This window comes from Arthrobotrys flagrans (assembly GCF_004000055.1).
Source record: "Arthrobotrys flagrans strain CBS H-5679 chromosome Unknown unitig_3, whole genome shotgun sequence".
In the NCBI taxonomy this organism is placed as follows: domain Eukaryota; kingdom Fungi; phylum Ascomycota; class Orbiliomycetes; order Orbiliales; family Orbiliaceae; genus Arthrobotrys; species Arthrobotrys flagrans.
The window spans coordinates 3,530,806-3,551,125 of record NW_027137547.1 but is presented as its reverse complement, the minus strand read 5'-3'; the positions used below and the strand labels follow the sequence as shown (position 1 = coordinate 3,551,125).

Sequence of the window (20,320 nt, the reverse complement as noted above, 5' to 3'; positions counted from 1 at the left end):
TTTTCAAAAGATTCGGTTACTAGTTAGTTAGTTAGCCAGCGTGCGCTTGAGACAGAATCAGCTGATACGATATCATGATGTTGCGTATACGGTGCAGAGCACGAATGCGATCGTGTTGATCACGGGTTTCCTTTTGTCATGCGGCTCGAAAGCGTGTACTTTTAACCCCCCCACCACGACTATTACCTTCCGATCATTCGCCACCGTTTTCTCGGTAGAATCATGAATTAGCTGTGTACTTGTGCAATACTTTTGATTTTTCCCACTCTATATAACGAATGCCACCCGAAATATACCATCTAATCCCGCGTTTTTTTGTATCCAAAGCTACAGGTCCAATGGTGTAAAAAAAGACTATTCAACGCTAGACCGATAAAACAAATTATAGCATCTATCAAAAAGTGTACCGAAAAGCCCTGCGAGTCTAGTTGTAATCACTTCCCAGGCGTCAACGGCAGCCACCCACTAATCCCCTCACCAGCCTCATCCATCAAATCCCCCGGCGGCCCTTGTCTCCGCTGCGGCAAAGGTGGTGGCGCTTTCCCTCCGCCTTCTAAAAAGTTTCCACTTCTACGATTTGCAGCCGAAACACTCCTAACTCCAGCGATAGCACCCGGACCAACTCCTCCAACAGGATTAGAAACAGTCCTCTTCATCCCACTGGCACCGCCTTCTCCAACCTCCATCCCTCTAATTCTCGCCGCCACACTGATGACGGTCTCCTCATCAACCGTATCCCTCGCACTCTTAAAACTCTGCGGCGAAGTTTCAATAGTCGACCCCGCTAAACTCCTCGGCTTCTTAGGCTTCGGAGGTGGCGCTCTTGTCGTCGACGTGGAAGAAACCGATGGGCTCCTACTAAGCGGTTGTGGAGGGACAGGTTGAACTCTTGATGCAGCCATAAAGGGTGGCGTTGTAGGTGTCGCAACTGAGGTTGTAGCCGCGCTCCTCGTGGGATGTGAAACTGACGGTGGAGGTAATATTTCCCTATGTTTCACTGATGGTGCCGGCGGTGGGGGTAATATCTGATTCCCCAGCGTTGGCAACGCAGCAGGATCATACGGCGGTGGTAGTTTTCTCAACCCCGGTCCTCTCGTGCTACTGACCGTACTACTCGTCGTTGTTCTTCTCGGTGGTGGCGGAGGAAACACCTCCTGCAGTGGCGGGGTGGGAGATGCACTATTCTGCCCTGATGGTAACTTCGGCGTCGTTCCTCTAGCCGGTGGCGGCGCTGGCGCCTCTTTCTTCACCCAATCCCTTTCCGATGTAGCCGCGAATGGATTCCCCGTCATCTTCGCCGTATTTAATTCATAATTATCACCCGGCGGTCTAACCGTACTTTTCGCCGGGACACCGTGATCGAGCCACCATTTCCGCATATCCGTCGACGCAGGAGGTACTAGTTTTTTCATTATTTTAAATTAAAATCATTTCAAAACTCTTAAATCCCCGGCCTTTAAAATAGCAATCGCGACTACGAATGGGAGGAAGAGGTAAGGTACGGTGTTGAACATACGTCCTGGAGCGATTGGATCGTATCCGATTAGATCCTCTTCGCTTTCGTCTTCGTCTAGGAGATTTGGCGTGGATGAGTTTTTGTTGATAGCAGAGTCACGGCGGCTGGCGTAGATTTGTTGGCTGAGCGTTTCTTTGGCTTCTTCGTTGATAAATTGGATTGTTGCCTCGAATGTCGCATAGACGGGTCGGTGATCTGAAAACTTCAGTGGCGCACTGTTATACGTCAACTGGCGGACGTTGCTACCCTTGCGAAGGATTCGGTCACACCAGGCGGGTATACGCAGCTTTTCCCTGCGAACTCGTTAATAATCTGACAGTAAGGGAGCGAAGGGGAAACGTACGAGGTATCGTAATCGTCCGTGCCGATATCAAATCTATACGTCGGTAAGAAAGTTAATCTCGCCTCCGAGTAATACGGAAACGTCAGCCCGGCGACCATCTGAAGATTCAATTGGTCATTCTCATATAGCTTGCCCAAGTCTCCAGATTTTATCAGCCGTTTAACCTCCTCGTTATTCAATCCGATTCGATAATTAAAGTCTCCCAGCCAGATAACCACATCGTGGTCATCGATAGAACGCCCTCTCTGGAACCTCAATCCATTGGCAATGGTCCTGTAGTCGCGGTTCCTCTCATCGTAGTTCGCAAAACCTGCAGCCAAATGGGCTGTGACGAGGCAGATCCTTGTATTTCCGTAGTCGAATCTAATGGCCACTGCGCCTTTGTTTCCGGAGAGCCCGCTCATACCGGTTTTCTTTAGAGATCCCTCGACGTTCTTGATTTGTGATATTATATCGGATCGAACGTAGATGCCGAGTGCGGCGCCAACAAGCTGACCTCCTCTCAGCAAGATGTACTCTTTTTTCCCTTTCGTCGTTGTCTTGCTCGCTCGGTTCAAAGTATCCAAAACCGCTGCTTCCCATAGCTGACGTCTCTCCGGGTCTGTTGACATGATCTGCTGCGGAGATAATTCCACAATCTCTTGAAACCCAACAACGATCAACTCGGGTTGATAATGCGAGCAAGGGGGTGGGAACAACCAAGAGGTCAGATCTTGATCTATACCATCCGTTCTCCCGGCAAGATTCATGGTTGCAACGTGTATTGAGATCACTTTTGTTGTCATAAACTGATCCGATCTCCTCGAAAGCTCGTTGTTGACGTAGTCATTGATCGGATCGTATAACACGACCGGATCCTGCCCCACCAATCTTCCTAACATCATATCGATCGTATTCTGCCTCCCCTTGTCTGCAAAATTATTGATATACATCCTCGTAGCACTCTTTCTGAAATCTGCAAGGACGCCTCCCAAGCTGGACTTTCCAGAACGTGTGAAAGAACTTTTCAGAGCACCGGTACCAGCGTATATCCTGGATAACGCATCACCATTATCAGCCCACAGGATCGAATGTCTGGACCAAAGTTCGGTAACAGCTTTCTCGTTTCGATGCCGTAGGAACCGTTCGATCGCCATCTGACTTATTATCTGTTGGATGAGGTTTGTACGATCCAGACAGTCCAGACAATTCGTCCTGAAAACGCCTTCCTGTTGCAAGATAACCGTAGAGTGCGGTGCAGTTCCTTCGTCATTATCATGATCGACGTCTTCTGTTAAGAAGTATGCAAATGAATCTGCGGAGTCTTCGATGTACCGTCTGATCTGGGCTGCTGCCTCGTACCCAGCTCTCGTTTCTTCGTGGAAATCAAACTTGGTAGCTTTGATAAGCTCGCCCGTTCCATTCTTGTCATTTTGACCCAGGTACGGCGAATGTTGAATCATTATATCAAACATCCTCGTCAATTCAGCCTCCGCAGGTTTTAGAGCCGATAGCAGGTTAACAATATGGATGGCACCGTATCTGATAGCTATGCCGTCAATATGCCGATCGAACGAGGGCTGCGTCGCTTCGGGACTTCGGGTAATCGTGACTTTTTGTTGACCTGGGAGTAACCCAGCCTGTTGCTCCCAAAATAGCGGCACCGAGCCTCTGACCTGCGTATACGAGAACCCGACGCCCCTGACATTATTCTCCGCCCTGCTATCCCATATCACCGTTTCGGTCTCCACGAAATTCGCAACGTGCCCGTCGTCATCCATACCCCGAGAATTGAAACGGGTGCCCGCCCTTCTACATGACAACCTAGAAATGATTGTAATGTGTGTCTTTCCAGCGAACCGTTGTTGGGCATTTATTGCGATTATCCCCCTGTTCACCGTGGTTGTTTCCACGTAGCCGCGAATCGCAGAGGTGAGGATCCGGGTAGAATCCAGTGCTAGACGAGCCGATGTGGGAAGTCGGGAGCGGAATTGAAGCAAGGGCTTGATAAGAGCGATGTTCCACAGGAACGATTCATTAAACGTATCGATCGAAAAATGAGTGGACGTCGACGTGTGGTCCACAGATCTAAATCCTTTTTGTCAGTAAACCATTTAGGATACGGATTTCCAATGCATCCATACCTGTTTTGTAGCCGATTTGTCACATCAAAATCAGTCGAGTAGTAGAATGTACCCTCCGACAGCATCTTGCGCAATGCGGCACAAGGATGTTCAAAGACCGCATCTCCGTGCTTATTACTGTAATCAAAGTCCTGGCTATAAATGTCATCCAAGGACATATTATCATACTCTGCCGAATTCAGGCAATCTACCATCATTTAGAAGTCAGAGATACGGGTCCATTTGTCTCGGAGAGGAAGACGTGCATACGAAATTCTACTGCATGGATCCGGTACACCGTCTCTCCGGGTCTCACGGTGGCCACCAAGCTCGCCCCCGTAACCACACAAAGAAAAACATCTCCGTTCAGGGATATTAATCCCAGTGTCCCTCGGCATGGAAGCGCACTCCCCATAGGATGGTACTCGGACAGGTCGACCTCGCTGCGCTCCGAGAAGTCAACCATACACGCCGCAGCACCGCCTCCATGATGATTACCATTCGTCCCATTCGAAGATACGTTTACACTAGAATTGGACCCGGAATTGTTGTTGTTGTAAGGGAGATTAGCGGCGAAGGATGGAGCTGGAGCATGGTGGGACGCTGACGGGTTGTGTCGGAACGTTAGGACGTGGTTTGGCGCGCATAAAGCGATGGACCGATGAGGATGCGATTTCAGCAGAATACGGATCGGATTGGAGGACATTTTGGTGAACGAAAAGGGGGAGGGGGGAGTTTGGAGGGAACGATGGACCAGATTTACATTGTAGTTTATATGAGGAGTACGGAGGGACGTCGGACGGGACGTGATGGAGTCGTGTGGTCTGGAGCTGGCCGGTCGGTTGAAGCTGCGCTGCACAGCCCCGTTTGAGCTCCTGGTTGAGCAACGCAAGCCGGGTCAAAAATGCAACATCACCCATATCTTACCGAACGGACTTTGCTATGTATTTCTACTAGAAACCCCCATGAATAAACGTTATAAACGGACTATTTTCAAAAGTACCAAGTCCCATTATTTTGCTGAGGATCTTTGAGGATCGTATCTGAACTTAGATGGCGTAGATTTGCTCAAGTTCTTAGTTAGATACATCTGGTCAGCTGCAATTCCTCTAGATTTGACTCATCCACCGACCGAACATATTACCTAAAGCCATAGCTCATTCGATACTAGCTAACCAGTTGGTCTCGACATCTGCTAATCAGATTGTATTCTCTATACAGGATTCAACACATTACCCACCAAACCTCCAATTCACGGGATAATTTTGAGCTTTGAAATCACGATAAGGGAACGTTGTATTTTAATTAGCAAACTAAAAATTAATGTTCAAGCTTAGTAAAGTTTGCCAAGCTAAACTAAAATAATTTGTCCTGGATAATATTCAAAATGATCACGTGCAGAGGGGGTCTGGAGTATCATGCTCGGCTCCAGCTCAGCTTCCACCACTGTGTTACCATGGCCAAGGCCTTTATGGTTGCCTGTCTGGATATTTTGGTCCGGGCTATACCGGATATAGTAAATACATTAGCTAAGTCTGAAGCTAGAGCTTGGGCTCGTCTTGTTCGGGTACATTTTGGCCTCGAGCCTACACATCCACTTTGGAAATATCATTAATTTGGTCTCAAAGGGACGACGGTTAGATTGTAAATACATCGACCGTAGCATATCCCCTGGTAATCGATAATGATATATGAATTGCGAGATTTCCTAGTACCATTGCCTTAGCCTGATCTGACAGGATTCAGGCCGCCTAGGCCTGCGTCGAACTCACAATCCAAAACTCTAATCATTTCAGGCATGCCCAATTAGACTGCTCCATTTGCAACCCGCGAATATACGTTGATAAAATTTCATCTATAAAACGCCAGTGTGATTACATCCTTTTTCTATTTTTCAGGTCAGGCACAATCCAGGCCAGGCACCGCAACACATGACTGTACAGGTATTCACAGCCAAACGAGTCAGCTTCGAAGTCATGAAAGTTCCCAAAAGTGTTATTGGTAACAAGAACCGTCTTGTAAATTTCCCTCAAATTTTTGCATAAATACCTTTCCATCTCTTCGTCCCAGCATGATCAGCCTCAGCTCCACAGGATCATCATACAAACAGTCTGAATATACTGTCATAAACCAGAAAAGAGGATTCCACTGGAATTATCAATACAAATCCACCAAATCCCCATTCAGAACTTCTATTCTACCTTTGTCACAAAAACCGCCTGGCTACTGCTTCAGCAATGGTATCCTCCGACGGTCTCTCTGAAACCCTTCACGCCGTCACCCGCATCAAACTCGACCAACTCGCGAAACAGGCAGGTTCATACGAATTCGCCAAACGTACTCTCCTCCGAAACGTCGACGATGAACTCGATAGTCGAAAACGAATCCGTCTTCTCGTCGATGGTGCGGAAAATCTCCCCACCATGACCTCTTTGAAAGGCAACCCCATCTTACCTCTCCACGATGTTCGAAGATTCACTTTACAGTCTGAACGGGATCCTTCTGTTTCCGAGAGTTTCCTCGAGGACTACGAAAAGATGATTCGAGATGAACTTGATGTGCAATCTAATAAATATTCATTTGCTATGCTCTACGGACAACTCGTCAACGAATGGATCTCAGCTGGTAAAAACGGTAACGGTGACGGCAATGAAGCGGGTGCGGATTGGATCCCCGTCGGACGGGAGGAAATGCATAAGGAGCGTGCTACCTGGGAAGGCTACGTCTTCACTGAGAAGAAAGTCGATACCAAAGCTATCAAAGCATACCTCGAAGAGCTCTTCAGCAACAGTCCGTCTACGGGAGTCAGACTGGCGTTCGAAGATCTTCGTGTTAGGATTCGCAACCTTCAAGAAAATTGGAATAACTCACCGTTCGATGTAGAAACTGTTTCATCGACCATTAAGACACTACTTAGGGCGGATGTTATCAATGACAAGAAGAAGTCAACCCTCAAGGAGTTTCTTGGAAACGATCTCGTACTGAAAGAAATCGCGGATGTCTTGAATATGCGGATGGCTTCCCGAAAGTCTTTTACCTGCGAAGGAGTTTCGGTGATCGAGCAAAGAAAGCAGTTAAACGGTCGATATCGCTTCTACCCGGATGAGGATCTGCTTCAGACAATCTTCCTTCAGTATACCGGGCTTCGGTGGGCGACACAATGGCGAAGCGATTTGAAAAGATTCGTTACTAGCTACAACGCCCTTAAACCAGCGCCCGGGAGCATCACAAAGGAGCAATTGCAAGATCGTAATTTGAAGCTTGGGATCAGCTCACCGGATACTCGCACCCTGGAGAAATACCTTGCTGATCACTGGATGAACGAGATTTTCCTTGACCAGCTGCCCGAAAATATGTTTGAGCAGCGCGGTGGATATGATAGTGACGCCGAAGAAGGTGATACTCGATCGAGCCCGCTAGCTGTTGTGCAGAAACTACTCCGAATTGTTCAGTCTGAGATCATCATCCGAAGGCGACTCGGAAAGGATACTACTGTCATTCGATCTGACTTCAAGTGGTTCGGTCCATCGATTCCCCACGCCGCGATCTTTGCGGTCCTCGAATTCTTTGGAGTAGAGGAAGATTGGATTCTGTTCTTTAGAAGGGTTTTGGAGGCCCCGATATCGTTCGTTGACGACGTTGGAGCAAGCCCTCGATCTCGCGCGAGGGGTACTCCAATCGGAGTTCCCATTGGTGCCTTCTTCTGCGAAGCTTTGCTTTTCTGTACCGACTTCGCAGTCAATCAAAAAGCAAACGGGGCACGATTGTACCGACTTCATGATGATATCTGGATGTGGGGAGGAAAAGACACTTGTCGTAAAGGTTGGAGTGCTCTCACCGAATTCGCGAGTCTCACTGGACTAGAGTTCAACGAGGAGAAAACCGGGTCCGTCCACATCTACAGTGATCGAAATGAGAAAGTAGAGCCTCACCATGCCGGGCATCCTAGAGGCGATGTCGTTTGGGGCTTTCTAAAACTCGATCCTGTATCTGGTTTCTTCACCATAAACACCGCGAAGGTCGACTCCCATATCGAGGAACTTTCTCTCCAACTGAACGCCTGCAAGAGCATCCTCGACTTCACCCAAGCTTGGAACATCTACGGCGCACGGTTCTTCCGGACTAATTGCGGTAAGGCATCCGTCTGTTTCGGCCGCCAACATGTCGATTCGGTGCTCGAGGCCTTCCAACGGATTCAGCAGAAGATCTTTAAGTCTGCTACCGGTGGCGTCGGCGAGCATTTGAAAAGGATGGTTGTGGACCGATTCGGTGTCACCGAAATCCCAGATGGATACCTCTACTTCCCCACCAAGCTCGGAGGACTGGAACTTCAAAACCCTTTCGTCGATCTCTATCTCATCCGCGATGCTTTCCACCATGACGACCCTTACGAATTGATGGAAGAGTTTTTCAAAGAGGAAGATAGAGAGTACACCAGGCAGAAGGTGCGCTTTGACCGACGGAAGATGTCTGGAGATTCTGAAGCAGCGAAAATTCAAGGTCTGGACTTCCTGACCCGTGAGGAGTATGGAAGTTATAGAGAGGAGACGAGTCACCTGCTACTTAAAAAGTTCAAGCTTTTGATCAGTGAGCCGCGTGAGTTAGGTGTGGATATGAATGGGGATGTTCGGACAGCGTTGGAGATGGGTGCTAAGAGAAACCCGAGGGGGAGACATGCACAATGGAAGAACTATGATAAGTGGATCTTCCAGTTGTATGCGAAGGAGATGATGAAGAGGTTTGGGGGTTTGAAGATTGTGGATGAAGGGCTGTTACCTATGGGGTTAATGGCGATGATGAGGCAGTCGAGGTTTAAGTGGCAGGGGTAAGATGGTTCTTTTGTTTTCTATGTGTATTTGGGATTATCATATCACGGGAAGTTTGGAGTTTGGAGTTTAGGGTCTTGATCTGGGGTTTGTGGAATAGGGACTGGTTTGATTCTAGGTGTATACTGGTCTCGTAGCAGTATCACCGGAATCGGGTTATAAGTGGGATCTTAAGTTTATCGTACAAACACGTCGACCTCTAGACTTAAATTGTAAATAGTATACTCTCGTCTTTAACATGAATGGTCTCGTTCATAAGAAATGCTTTGCAGGCTCAAGCTGTCGAGTGACTTGCGTCGTAATTACATTAATTACTGAAACACGAAACATAGTGGAGATGCCCACCAATACGGTATCGCCATGTTCTAGAAAATTTTCAATAAATTCTAAGAAATTTCCGTCATCAGGAACCATCGCAAAACATCAACCATGGTTCTCTCGACATCCAGCCATCTGGACGGTATAAAAAATGGATCATCGGAACCGCCTCAACTCCCTCTTTCCAATGCCGTTGTCGGAGAACGAATATTCCTTCGTATCGTCTCACAAATAGCTATTGGAAATATGAAATTTTGGTGAGAAACATGGTTTTTCAAATCTCTATCTCAGCCAAAATTTCACCTTTGAAGCCCAAAATCATCACGTGATTACGATTATGTTTTGTGTCGTAGACGTTACGATTCCGAAATAGGAAGTATAATTAACAAACGTTCTCAAAGTCACATGGCATCTGACGACAGACGCCAGCGCGGCAGCTTCCAAGTTGCGACCTCATCGGGCCAGAGCGCGCATTCCATCCCGCCCCATAAACCCGGCCTCATCAACCAATTCCCTACCCTCCGAACTCCACCATCAACCGCCCACAATGTCCCTTACCAACCTTCTAAACCGCTTTAAATCCGCCTCCGCCCACCCCACCCCCTCAGAATCCCTCTCCCTTTCCCAACTTGCCCCATCGATCCTAAACCTCACGATCACGGATACACCCGAACAATGGGCGCTCTACGAGTCCTTATTCCTCTCCACTCTCCGAACCGGGGACGATACATCTGCCCGATTGATTCTTCAACGATTGGCGGATAGGTTTGGGAATGACAATGCCCGGATTATGGCGTTACAGGGGGTATATGATGAATGCACTGCTACGAATCAGTCGCAGTTGGAGGAAGTGCTGAAGAATTATACCGATGTTTTGAAGGAGGATCCTACGAATATCGTATGTCAGAACTTCTGACAAAGACATCCTTTCAGCTTTCGATTTAGGATTATCGGACCTGCTAACTTGGATGACGTATCCTCGCAGCCTGTTGCCAAACGTCGCATAACCCTTCTCCATCACCTCTCCAAAAAGTCAGAAGCCATATCCGCCCTAACGGCACTGGTCGACCTAACCCCCACCGACGCAGAATCATGGTCTCAACTTGCTCAATATTACTTTGAAATATCAATGTATCCACAAGCAATATACTGTCTCGAAGAGGTGCTGTTAATATTACCTAATGCGTATAATATCCATGCGAGACTCGGAGAGATACAGTTTGTTGCCGCTGAGAGCATTAGTAACAGCACATCGAAGGAGGTGGTGGAGAAGCTGGAGGCAAGTTTGAGGTGGTATTTGAGGGCTGTGGAGTTGTGTGATGGGTATTTGAGGGGCTATTACGGGGTGAAGCTGGTATTACAACCTTGGACTTTTTTAAAAAAATATAGTCGGTGGGTTTTTATGCTAATGTTGGTATAGGTCACCGGGAAGCTATTGGAGCCCAAGATTTTGGCAGCTAACAGGACGATACCGGAGGAGAAAGTGAATAAGTTGAATAGCGTAGCGACTGTGCAACTAAATGATATTGTGGCCGGATCCGAGAAAGGGAAGAAAGGGTTCACCGGGTACGATTCGGCAGAAGTTGCAGCAGCGAAAGAGTTATTAGAAGCGACGTCCTGAAGTAGTAACGATTGATACTTCCCCCTCCTCCTCCTCTTCTTCTACGCGCAAGCTAGCAATCCGGAAATTTTATTGCATTGGATATTGCAATACGCCTAATGATAATTACCTCCTTGGAGGTCACCACGAACGGGCTCTTCGTAAAAGTTTCCACGGTGCTAAAGTTCGTAACAATAATTCTCATGCATACCCTGTGCTTCGACACCCCACCCCGATAACGAAAGGGGTGCTATATTATCTAAATTAATTTCTTTAGATATTCTGAGCTCCGTATCCCTTAATCATCTCCGCAAACTTCCAGCTCTGGTTCTGAATCTCCGTATTCCCAGTAGTAACCCCATCCTTAGTAATAATCGCCCAGCTATATTTAACACCCGACCTAGCATCACGATACCACAAAACCTTCATACACTCCTCCACGAGCTTCTGCGCCTCCTCCTGGCTCAAATTCGAAGCCGCTTCTTCATCCGCAACATGTTTTCTTAATATAGGAACGGCAAGGTGAGCACCATACCCTGTAGCCAAAGCAGGAGCGGAATATGTAGTCCCCTTCAAATCTACGTATGACAAGAAAGGTTCGGAGGTCTTTGGGTCCGCTCCGGCTGTTAGTATCGAGTTCCAGAGTGGGTCGAATTTGTTACGACGTTGGTAGAGGACGCGGGAGATGTAGGTGTGCACTTGGGGAGCGTAGAGGTGGTGGTCATCGGCGGGGTATTGTTCTTTGATGAGGAGGTTGTCGAGGAGGAGGTGCAGGTATTGCATGTCTGAGATGTCGCCGCCGGCGCCGACGACGGTGTGAGTGCCGACTTGGAGGAGACGCTCGACGTTGTCGTACCGGGCGAGAGAGCCGTAGGATGCTGAGTAGAGATGTTAGTTTAAGAGGATTTGATAACAGAGATGGAATGCTAGGGTTGTACCAATGTTATCGGCGGCGATTATGACTCCATCCTTGAATTTGACGCCTAGAACACTGGTACCGGTGACAATGGGTCTTTGGGTATGTGAGATCGGTTGAGAGTCGTTAAGGTAGCTGCTGTCGTAAGCTCCGTAGACGTCGTCTCTAGGCTAGCAACGTGAGGATAAGGCGAGTTAGCATAGCTCTGAGACGAAAGTCCAGATCGGTTGAGTCCGGGGATAAAACTTACACGGCCCCAACCGTGAGGAAACTGGTTCATTGCGATGTATGTTTGGAGGTCGTGATGGTTTTGGCGAGGATGTGAGCTGGAGAGGTTTGGAGGTAGTCGGTAGAGGTGTGAAGTGGTGGTGGTTTAGACGCGAGCTTGGTTGCGTATGCTCTAGCCGGTGGGTGCCAAGACTTCGCCCTGTGCCATGTCCGGGGTCTTTTTCCAATACAACCTTTGGACCTCCCGAGCTAGTTTATATTCCACGTCCGATATTATTCGCGATGGAGCGCCCATGTCTGTACGGGTTAAATTCCATGCTCTTATTTAGCTCTTAGGATGTATTCTACGCAAATATGGTTCTTTCCAATATCGAGTGCAAAGTTACTACTATATTCGCTATTTATAACAGCTCTAGGTATATGGTATAATACTTGCTAGCACCTATAGCCATTGAGACAAAGTACTTTGGGTAATATCGACCTCCTACTCCGACTTGTAGTCGAATTTTATTAATCTTCTAACTTCAAAGAATCGAGATCTTAACCTCTATTTCACCAGGCACAATCGCTTGTCGCTCCACGATATCGACTAGCCACGGTTCTTCTTAACTCGAAATTGGCTTGCATCGTCCATAAGTTCCAATTCGCAAAATGCGCCCAGTAATTCTTATTCAATTCCATCCCCTCCGCACTGGAAGCATCAACAACCAACAGAGAATCTGCGCCATCGGATGATGGCAAACCTGCCAATGATCCGTCTTTCGACATTTTCAATCTCTGTTTCGTTCTGTTTATCAAATCCCAGCCTTGGGAGGATGGCTTCGGTGTATAAGATGCGAAGGGTATCAGACAGTTTGCAGTTCAGGTCGAGGGTTTTCTCTAGTCCACTGTTGATTAAGTGTGATGGTATGGACCCGTACGTACCTCCCAACGGATCATTCTCGCGGGAAGTTTCGAGGTCGCTTTTGGCGGCACTCATGGCTAAGCTATTACGCAACGATGTTTTGGTCCACCGTGTTGCAATATTAATGCTGATTGTTCGGCGTTATGTACGCGGTGAGAATATAGTTCAAAGACATATGTGGTACGGCGCGGTTATAACGTTGTCAATATCAAAACTTAGACCGCTCGCAAATATCGCCTGATTCAATGACCAGCTGATTATATTTCCATATAAAATTCTATTGGACCACCTCAGTTCTGTGTATTTATGTTTATTAAAATTCGTTATTAATGAATGTAGCTACAATCTTAGCCGATTCGCTGCTAGCGAGTTCCTTCTTCACTCTCTTTAGCTCCGTGCGATATACCATGCCTTTCGCCTGATAAATACCTAGGCACTGGCCCTTGACCAATCAATCAAGCATATATAATAGCCTTCGCATCCGTCGGTTTCCCAGCGGGAATAAAATAATGACAACTATCCTTCTGCGTCAATCCGTACTTATAATCTACAAAAATCTGAAACTCCTCATCCCTCTCAGTAGGACACGCATAAAAACCAGATCCGGCATCAATATGTCCCAACTCATAATACCCATCATTCCTTAACCCCACCGTAAACCCTCTGGTAATAGCACCAACCGGTAAAGGATACCCCGGATCGGCCCCCTCAACACCCCCCGCGAGAAAGAAAGCGCAAGTGTTTGAGGGTGGATGTATACTTGTTCTACAGCGATGGCAGAGAGGTTTGCGGAGAATTCTATGTGTTTTTCGATACGGATGCCGGTGACATTGGGCCGGAGGCAGTTCTTTGGGTTCATACGGATGCTGCAGTATGGGTATGGAGCTCGACCGATCCAGAATTGGCCGTAGAGGGCGTTGACGTCCTTTTCGCAGATGGAGGCATCGGTGTATTTGGCGATGAAGTTGAAGGCGGAGTCTGGGACTGTCTGGCGGGGGAGAAGAGTTGCTGGAGCCGCGAGGGTGGCGGCGAGGAGGGAAAGGAGGGTAGTGGCTTTGAAGATCATCTTGGGTAGCAATATTTCAACCGCAATATATATAGAGAATATATCTGAAGACTGGCGTTTGAAGCGAGTGAAATGTATAATAGCGAGGGAACTTGGTAAGTTTTTTAAAGACGAGACTCCCAAGAAACCTGCTCGAGGATGTATTCAAGATGGCTGGATGATGAAATCATGACAGGGAAAATATTCGGAAATTTCGGAGGGTTTTATAGACATCGCTTCCGGATTCAAAATCAAGAGTCGGCCCGGGGAATTTGATTGTCATAAATGTCTTGCCATGGATAGCAATACTACCTCGTGCCTTGCGCATCCAATCAATCGCCGAAATCAATAGAATATATATAAATATAGCAAAAAGCTCACCAATAAGTTGCTCCCACACCCCTTCATAACGTGAAGAGTGAAAAATTGCTGTTACATCGTGGTACGTAAAATAATATTTATTACCCTACTACCCCTCTAATCATTCCTTTAAAAGGCTAATAGCCAAGATACTAGTTCACAACGTTAACAGGTAACAATCGGCGGATCGCTACGATAGTGAACAGAGAATTATGGTCCTCGTGAGGTTGATATCACACCGAATGATGTGAAAATATATAGCAGCGACTACCAATGATGTAAGCGTTTATAATTAGATTTGATTATAACAGGTAACCAATGGTGCATGTTCATGACCTGGTCCTGAAAAAAGGGGTGTAGCCCGGGCCGCAGCCCTCCTAATTTTTTATCAAGCAGGTTTTGCCGGAGACGGTAACCATAACCAGAATGGGAAAGTGTCGATCAGACTGTTTGCAGAGAGGATATGGATTGTGTTGGATATAACCGTTTCCTTCGGCCATTAAAAGATCCTTCGGAATGGAGACGTGCGGGTGTGAATTCCAAGGTTGAGGCTGTGAGACTTGGCCATGATACCCTATAACGTTATCACGACACCCCTTCGTTGTCGAGCTTGTGTTGAATCTGTTGTATTTTGAAAACACCCCGGGGAACTCACAGTACAAGGCTCTGGGCTCCGGGCGGATACCCCACGCCGCCAACACCACGAGATCCCGATGATGTGACAGCTGCCAACCTGCCGCACGCCGGACCAGACAGACACTCGCATTCCACCTCCACGAACCAACCCTTCCAAGCAATACGCCAGGATACCAAGACCGCACTCCTCACCTCCATCGCCTACACTCCTCCCCCTCAGTATCGATACCCATTTCCATACCGACCTGGCCCTCAACCGTGTTCCGCCGGAAACGACGTCACTGCACCGAGGACCGGACCTGAGGTTTCTATGTCCACACTCTCCTCGACAACCAGGGTTCCCAAGACTTGCCCCTCATGTAAGGCACCCATCTCCTCGTGGAGGTATAGGAGACAAATCCTAATGTTAGTGACCACGTCTAGGTTCGAAAAGTCTCTTTACGACCTCATCCGTGGCCTTCGCGCCCACAAGGGAAATGAGAAGGCCTATATCACCCAGTCACTGCAGGAATGCAGGAACGAAGCTCGATCGAACGATATGGGTACTTTTAATCCTTATTGCTTACGCTCTATGTACGCTTGGGGAGGAACGAACTAACAAAGATTTGGGGGGGATTACATAATAGATATAAAATGCGCCGCGATACTTAAACTGATATACCTCGAGATGTTTGGCCACAGCATGTCATGGGCTTCATTTCACGTACTGGAGGTCATGTCGTCGCAGAAGTTTGTGCAGAAAAGGGTGGGGTATTTGGCTGCCGTGCAGAGCTTTCGGCTGGATACGGATGTTTTGATGTTAGCGACGAACTTGTTGAAGAAGGTTGGTGGATCTAAATTACTTTCTTTTTGGTGTGGAACATGGGAACTAATGGGGGAGGATAGGATCTCTCATCGCCGAACCAGTTCGAGTTATCTTTAGCCATCAACGGGTTATCACATATCGTATCTCCATCTTTGGCAAGAGATTTAACACCGGACCTGGTAGCGAAAATGAACCATTCCAACCCTTATATTCGAAAAAAGGCGGTATTGGTTATGTATAAGATATTCCTACAGTTTCCCGAAGCTTTGCGAACGAGTTTTCCGAGGCTGAGGGAACGGCTAGAAGATAACGATGAGAGTAAGAGCTCTGTAGAACGTTAATGGAGATGTGTTCATCACTAACCTTATTGTCCCGTAGCCGTGGTATCTGCGACTGTCAACGTAATCTGCGAGCTATCCAGAAAGAATCCAAAGAACTACCTCCCACTCGCCCCACAACTCTTCAACCTCCTCACCACCTCAAAGAATAACTGGATGACCATCAAAATCATCAAACTATTCTCCTCTTTAACCCCACTCGAACCCCGACTTGTGAAAAAGCTCGTTCCACCAATATCCAACATCATAAAAACCACAACTGCCATGTCTCTTCTCTACGAATGTATCAACGGCCTCATCTCCGGGGGTCTACTAACGCACCTCGCCGGAACTTCAGACGGCGAAGATCTTGCTATTCTATGTGTTGGGAAACTAAGGGGTTTCCTGGTGGAGGGGGATAGTAATCTTAAATATGTTGCATTACTGGCGTTGACGAAGATGACTAAGACGCATGGTTACCTTGTTGCTGCTGAGAAAGATGTGATATTGGAGTGTATAGATGATGAGGATGTTAGCATTCGACTGAGAGCGTTGGAGTTAGTTGTGGGGATGGTGGATGTGGATATTCTACAACAGGTCGTAGGGAGGTTGTTACGGCAGTTGAAGCCTATATCTTCGGATGGTATTGATACGTCCGGGAAGAATGAGTACGATGATAACGAGGAAGATGAAGAAGATGGAGAAATTGAATTAGTAAAGAGGACGGCGGGGCCGGCAAAGCAAGCTGTCAGCCTGCCCGATGATTATAAGGACGGGGTGATACGGAGGATTTTGGAGATGTGCTCGAAGGATACTTATGCCAATATGCCGGATTTTGAATGGTATATTGATGTATTGGTGCAGTTGGTGAGGTATTGTCCTGGGGAGATTAAGACGAGCGGAGGGCAGAGTTTAGATGATGAGGATTTTGAGGAAGCGTACATGGCTGGTGGGAAAGTTGATGTTGGGGAGGAAATTGGAAGGGAATTGAGGAATGTGGCGGTGAGGGTTAAGGCAGTTAGGAGGCAGGCGACGGAGGCGGCGGAATTGTTGATTGGGAGGAGCAGTACGATGTTTCCGGTTTCCGGGGGTGGAGGGAAGAGGGTGTTATTGGCGGCGGCGTGGATTGTGGGAGAATACGCAGAGTATGTGTCAGGTTTTCCTTCCGGGTGCTTCGAGATTTTCAGAATGCTGACGTATTGATGGGTAGGCATCTACGAAATCCTAACGAGACGATTGATTTTCTATTACAATCGTCGAATACATCTTTACCGGCGGATGTGGTCTCGACCTATGTCCAGGCCATACCGAAAGTCTATTCCTATCTCACATCGAATGATTCTATCGCATGGACACCGGAACGGAAAACAACAGTTTCATTTCTTACGAACAGGGTAGTCGAGTTTCTAGAATCATTGAGTTCTTCACCTCACCTAGAGGTTCAAGAGCGAGCCGTTGGTTTCTTGGAAATCTTCAGATTGGCAAAAGAGGCCATCGCCGAGCAACCCGCCAATACGAATAGAATACCGGACGAAGACGAGGGTGGGATGCAGGAGGAATACGATCCGCCGTTAATACTTACCCAGGCGATTCCTAGTCTCTTCCATGGGTTTGAATTAAACCCCGTGGCGCCAAGAGCTCAAAGAAAGGTCCCAATTCCTGATACCCTCGACCTGGAGACTCCCATAAACCCACAATTGGCTTTCCTGCTAAGCTCCGCGGATTATGATGCTGGCGTAGCAGATGTTGACCCTACGGCCGCGGCCGCGGACGAGGAGTTTGAGAAATTCTACTACCAGAAACCTGTGGTGGTTGTTGAAACAGCCGCCCAGAGAATCGACCGGGCAGCATCGAACGCTGCTGGTGGGGACAAACATGGGATGACTGGGTCGTATCAATCCGGAGAGGGTACCTACCTTGATCCAGACATTGTAGCGCGGAGGAAAGCTGAGAGGAGGGAGAGGAATAAAGACGACCCCTTCTATATCGGAAGTACGGGAGCTAGTGGAAGGACTACGCCTAATCCTTTAGGAGGTGAACACTTCGATATCGATAGTATCCCGATTATGAAATTGGATCTGAGAGACGGTGCAGGGTTGGTAAAGGGGGAGGGCAACGTAGGAGCGCCAGTTCCAAGAGTCAAGGTTGAGATTGCTGGTGATGAAGGGGAGGGGGTGGACGATGGCGAGGATATTGAACCTGTTGGGGTTGGGAGTTTGGGGTTGAAGGGCAAGAAAGGCAAGGGCAAGAATATACTTAACGTTGATTCGAGCAATCTTATTGGGTTCTCGTTGGAAGAACCCGAAGAAGACCTGCTTGCCCAGGAAGAGGATGTGGCAAAGGCGAAGAAGGAAGTGGAAAGACTTAGAGGCGAGATTGCTAGGGCAGCGGAGAGGGTTAGGGTTCCGACTGTCCAACCAATTTTTGAAGTTCCACCACAAGTTCAAGCTCAACCCACAGAGGTTGCGAAGAAAAAGAAGAAGAAGAAAGCGGTAGAGGAAGGTGGCGATGGTGAAAAGAAGAAAGTCAAAAAGAAGAAAAAGAAGGAAGGGGAACAGGGAACCGGCGACCAAGCGGAAAGTACACCTGTTGTCAAGAAGAAGAAAAAGAAGAGGCGATCGTCGACAGCGGAAGCGGGAGGGGATGCCGGCGAGGATGCCGGGTGAGGTGGTGGAGCTGTCTGCGTCTTGGGTAGGCAGATGGTGGTGCTGGCGAGCGGGAGGAGCGGCAGCTGTACAGTAGAGAATTATAATTATATCCCAAAACCTGCAAGGAAAAAACCTGAGGCGTCGACGGATGATTTGATATTGCATTTGAGGCTCGTTTCACGCTGGAACAGAAATCTCAAAGTGGGCCCACAATGACGATGGACACGTCATAGATCACGAAGGAAGAGCAGCCCAGATGGGAAACCCAGTCCTTAGTCACGTTGGCAGCATCTCTGTCGGCGACATGGCAGCCAGCGATGCATCTGTGAGAAGCTGTCGATGAGGGTGTCAGACATTAAGCAGTGATGTGTTGGCTGGTGTTGTCAGTAGTATCGTTAAATATGCAACGCCCACAGCCGCAAGCCAGGCCGGACTATAATCCACACTCACAAAGAGAGGGAAAGGGATCCTAGGGGAGAGTGTGCAGTTTAGCTAATTAGACAGTCCAGTCCAGTCAGACTAGACAGCATGTCAGCCCCACCATCGCCAGCCAATCCTCGAGCGGGCATGGTTGCTGCCAGATTCGGCTGCTCTTCATGCACGTTTGTTATCGATACTGCGAGCAATCCGGCCTAGACAGAGCCCTTGAACCTGGTGGAGAGCTAGTCAACGGGAGATGGCGAATCATGACATTCGAGGTCTGGGGCCATCGGCAAGACCATGCACGGATGGGAAGCTGGAGCTCGTTTTCGCATTGAACCAGACCGTGCTAGCGGCTATGCCGTCGAATGGCGTACGAGGCCGGTACCGTTACCTGGTAGGCGATGGCAGAGATGGCGAGATAGCCTGTGCAGAACGGTAGACGGGACTCGTAGATGGAGTGCCAATGGGATGATGTGCCTCTCTCATCAAGCTGACATTGGCATGTTAATCCCAATGCACTTGCAAGTACTCGAAAATGTTTTATATGATACGCTGTGACTGGTTTTCAAATCAAGTAGGTTAGCAACCCCACGTAGAATTCGAACCGATTGAGGCTTGATATTCGAAGGAGGAGAAGGTGAATCTGAAGGTCGAGGATACTAATATATCCTGGCCACCCTCCAACTCCACACTTCGATATATGATAGTTATATGTAGGCTGGTTTTCCCCCTCGCCCTACCCTGGCCTGCTTGAGCGCCCTGCCCCGTCTGCAGATGTTGCGTGCGTCGGTTGTTACTTACACACAGCAGCCCTGTCGTGCCCGTCCCGCTTTCCAAGCTCGAAATTCGAAATTTCTTTTCTTTTATTTTCGTTTCGACATATCCGCCGGAAGAAAAAAAGGAATAATAATCGTCAAGATCAAACCGAGAAGGGTAGACGCTTCAGTTCGAGAGCTCGCGCCCGAGAATGGCTGCAGACTAACCTAGGCTAGGATTAAAACATCCGTTCTCCACCTTTCCCCCCAGACCAGAATTATATCTCCAGCAGCCCACCCTTCTTGGACTGCTGCATTTTCAACCTTCAACTTCAGCGAAAAGAGAGAGAGAGAGAGAGAGTCCCGGCATCGTCGCTGTAGACTGCCATCCGACGGGACGCCGACGCCGACTTGAGTCGAGAGCTTCCGGTAAGCTTGAGGGAGGAATCGCCCGCTGGTCGAGGAAGCAAGCAAGCAATTTTGTATTTCTGTAATGACGGCTCGCACGAACGAACACCCGACGACACTTTCGATACCATCAGATTCAAACGACCTATATTTTATATATTTCGCACCCA

The 20,320-nt window shown here is 48.1% G+C and overlaps 6 protein-coding genes across 7 annotated transcripts; 3 read left to right on the top strand and 3 right to left on the bottom strand.

Moving 5' to 3' along the window:
- Window positions 1-434: 434 nt before the first annotated feature.
- On the bottom strand, window positions 435-4,667 carry DFL_002421 (uncharacterized protein; the record flags this gene model as incomplete). The annotated part of the gene is made up of 5 exons (XM_067631203.1): window positions 435-1,399; window positions 1,517-1,809; window positions 1,860-3,926; window positions 3,983-4,169; window positions 4,232-4,667. 5 exons carry the CDS (start codon window positions 4,665-4,667, stop codon window positions 435-437), a joined length of 3,948 nt encoding a protein of 1,315 aa, XP_067493771.1.
- A 1,531-nt stretch (window positions 4,668-6,198) lies between these two features.
- Window positions 6,199-8,790, top strand: DFL_002420 (uncharacterized protein; the record flags this gene model as incomplete). 2 transcript variants are annotated; one of them, XM_067631202.1, is made up of 2 exons in its annotated part: window positions 6,199-7,783; window positions 7,866-7,885. In XM_067631202.1, the coding sequence occupies 2 exons, from the start codon at window positions 6,199-6,201 to the stop codon at window positions 7,883-7,885; spliced, it is 1,605 nt and encodes a 534-aa protein (XP_067493770.1). The 2 variants fall into 2 exon arrangements, with proteins under 2 accessions (XP_067493770.1, XP_067493769.1); XM_067631201.1 differs by having other exon boundaries at window positions 6,199-8,790.
- An 862-nt stretch (window positions 8,791-9,652) lies between these two features.
- On the top strand, window positions 9,653-10,726 carry DFL_002419 (uncharacterized protein; the record flags this gene model as incomplete). The annotated part of the gene is made up of 3 exons (XM_067631199.1): window positions 9,653-10,003; window positions 10,091-10,459; window positions 10,526-10,726. The coding sequence occupies 3 exons, from the start codon at window positions 9,653-9,655 to the stop codon at window positions 10,724-10,726; spliced, it is 921 nt and encodes a 306-aa protein (XP_067493768.1).
- Window positions 10,727-10,978: 252 nt separating this feature from the next.
- On the bottom strand, window positions 10,979-11,901 carry DFL_002418 (uncharacterized protein; the record flags this gene model as incomplete). The annotated part of the gene is made up of 3 exons (XM_067631198.1): window positions 10,979-11,583; window positions 11,644-11,791; window positions 11,872-11,901. The coding sequence occupies 3 exons, from the start codon at window positions 11,899-11,901 to the stop codon at window positions 10,979-10,981; spliced, it is 783 nt and encodes a 260-aa protein (XP_067493767.1).
- Window positions 11,902-13,396: 1,495 nt separating this feature from the next.
- Window positions 13,397-13,819, bottom strand: DFL_002417 (uncharacterized protein; the record flags this gene model as incomplete). The annotated part of the gene is made up of 1 exon (XM_067631197.1): window positions 13,397-13,819. One exon carries the CDS (start codon window positions 13,817-13,819, stop codon window positions 13,397-13,399), a length of 423 nt encoding a protein of 140 aa, XP_067493766.1.
- Window positions 13,820-14,431: 612 nt separating this feature from the next.
- On the top strand, window positions 14,432-18,582 carry DFL_002416 (uncharacterized protein; the record flags this gene model as incomplete). The annotated part of the gene is made up of 8 exons (XM_067631196.1): window positions 14,432-14,436; window positions 14,816-15,071; window positions 15,131-15,153; window positions 15,218-15,336; window positions 15,421-15,617; window positions 15,680-15,917; window positions 15,978-17,061; window positions 17,127-18,582. 8 exons carry the CDS (start codon window positions 14,432-14,434, stop codon window positions 18,580-18,582), a joined length of 3,378 nt encoding a protein of 1,125 aa, XP_067493765.1.
- Window positions 18,583-20,320: the final 1,738 nt, after the last annotated feature.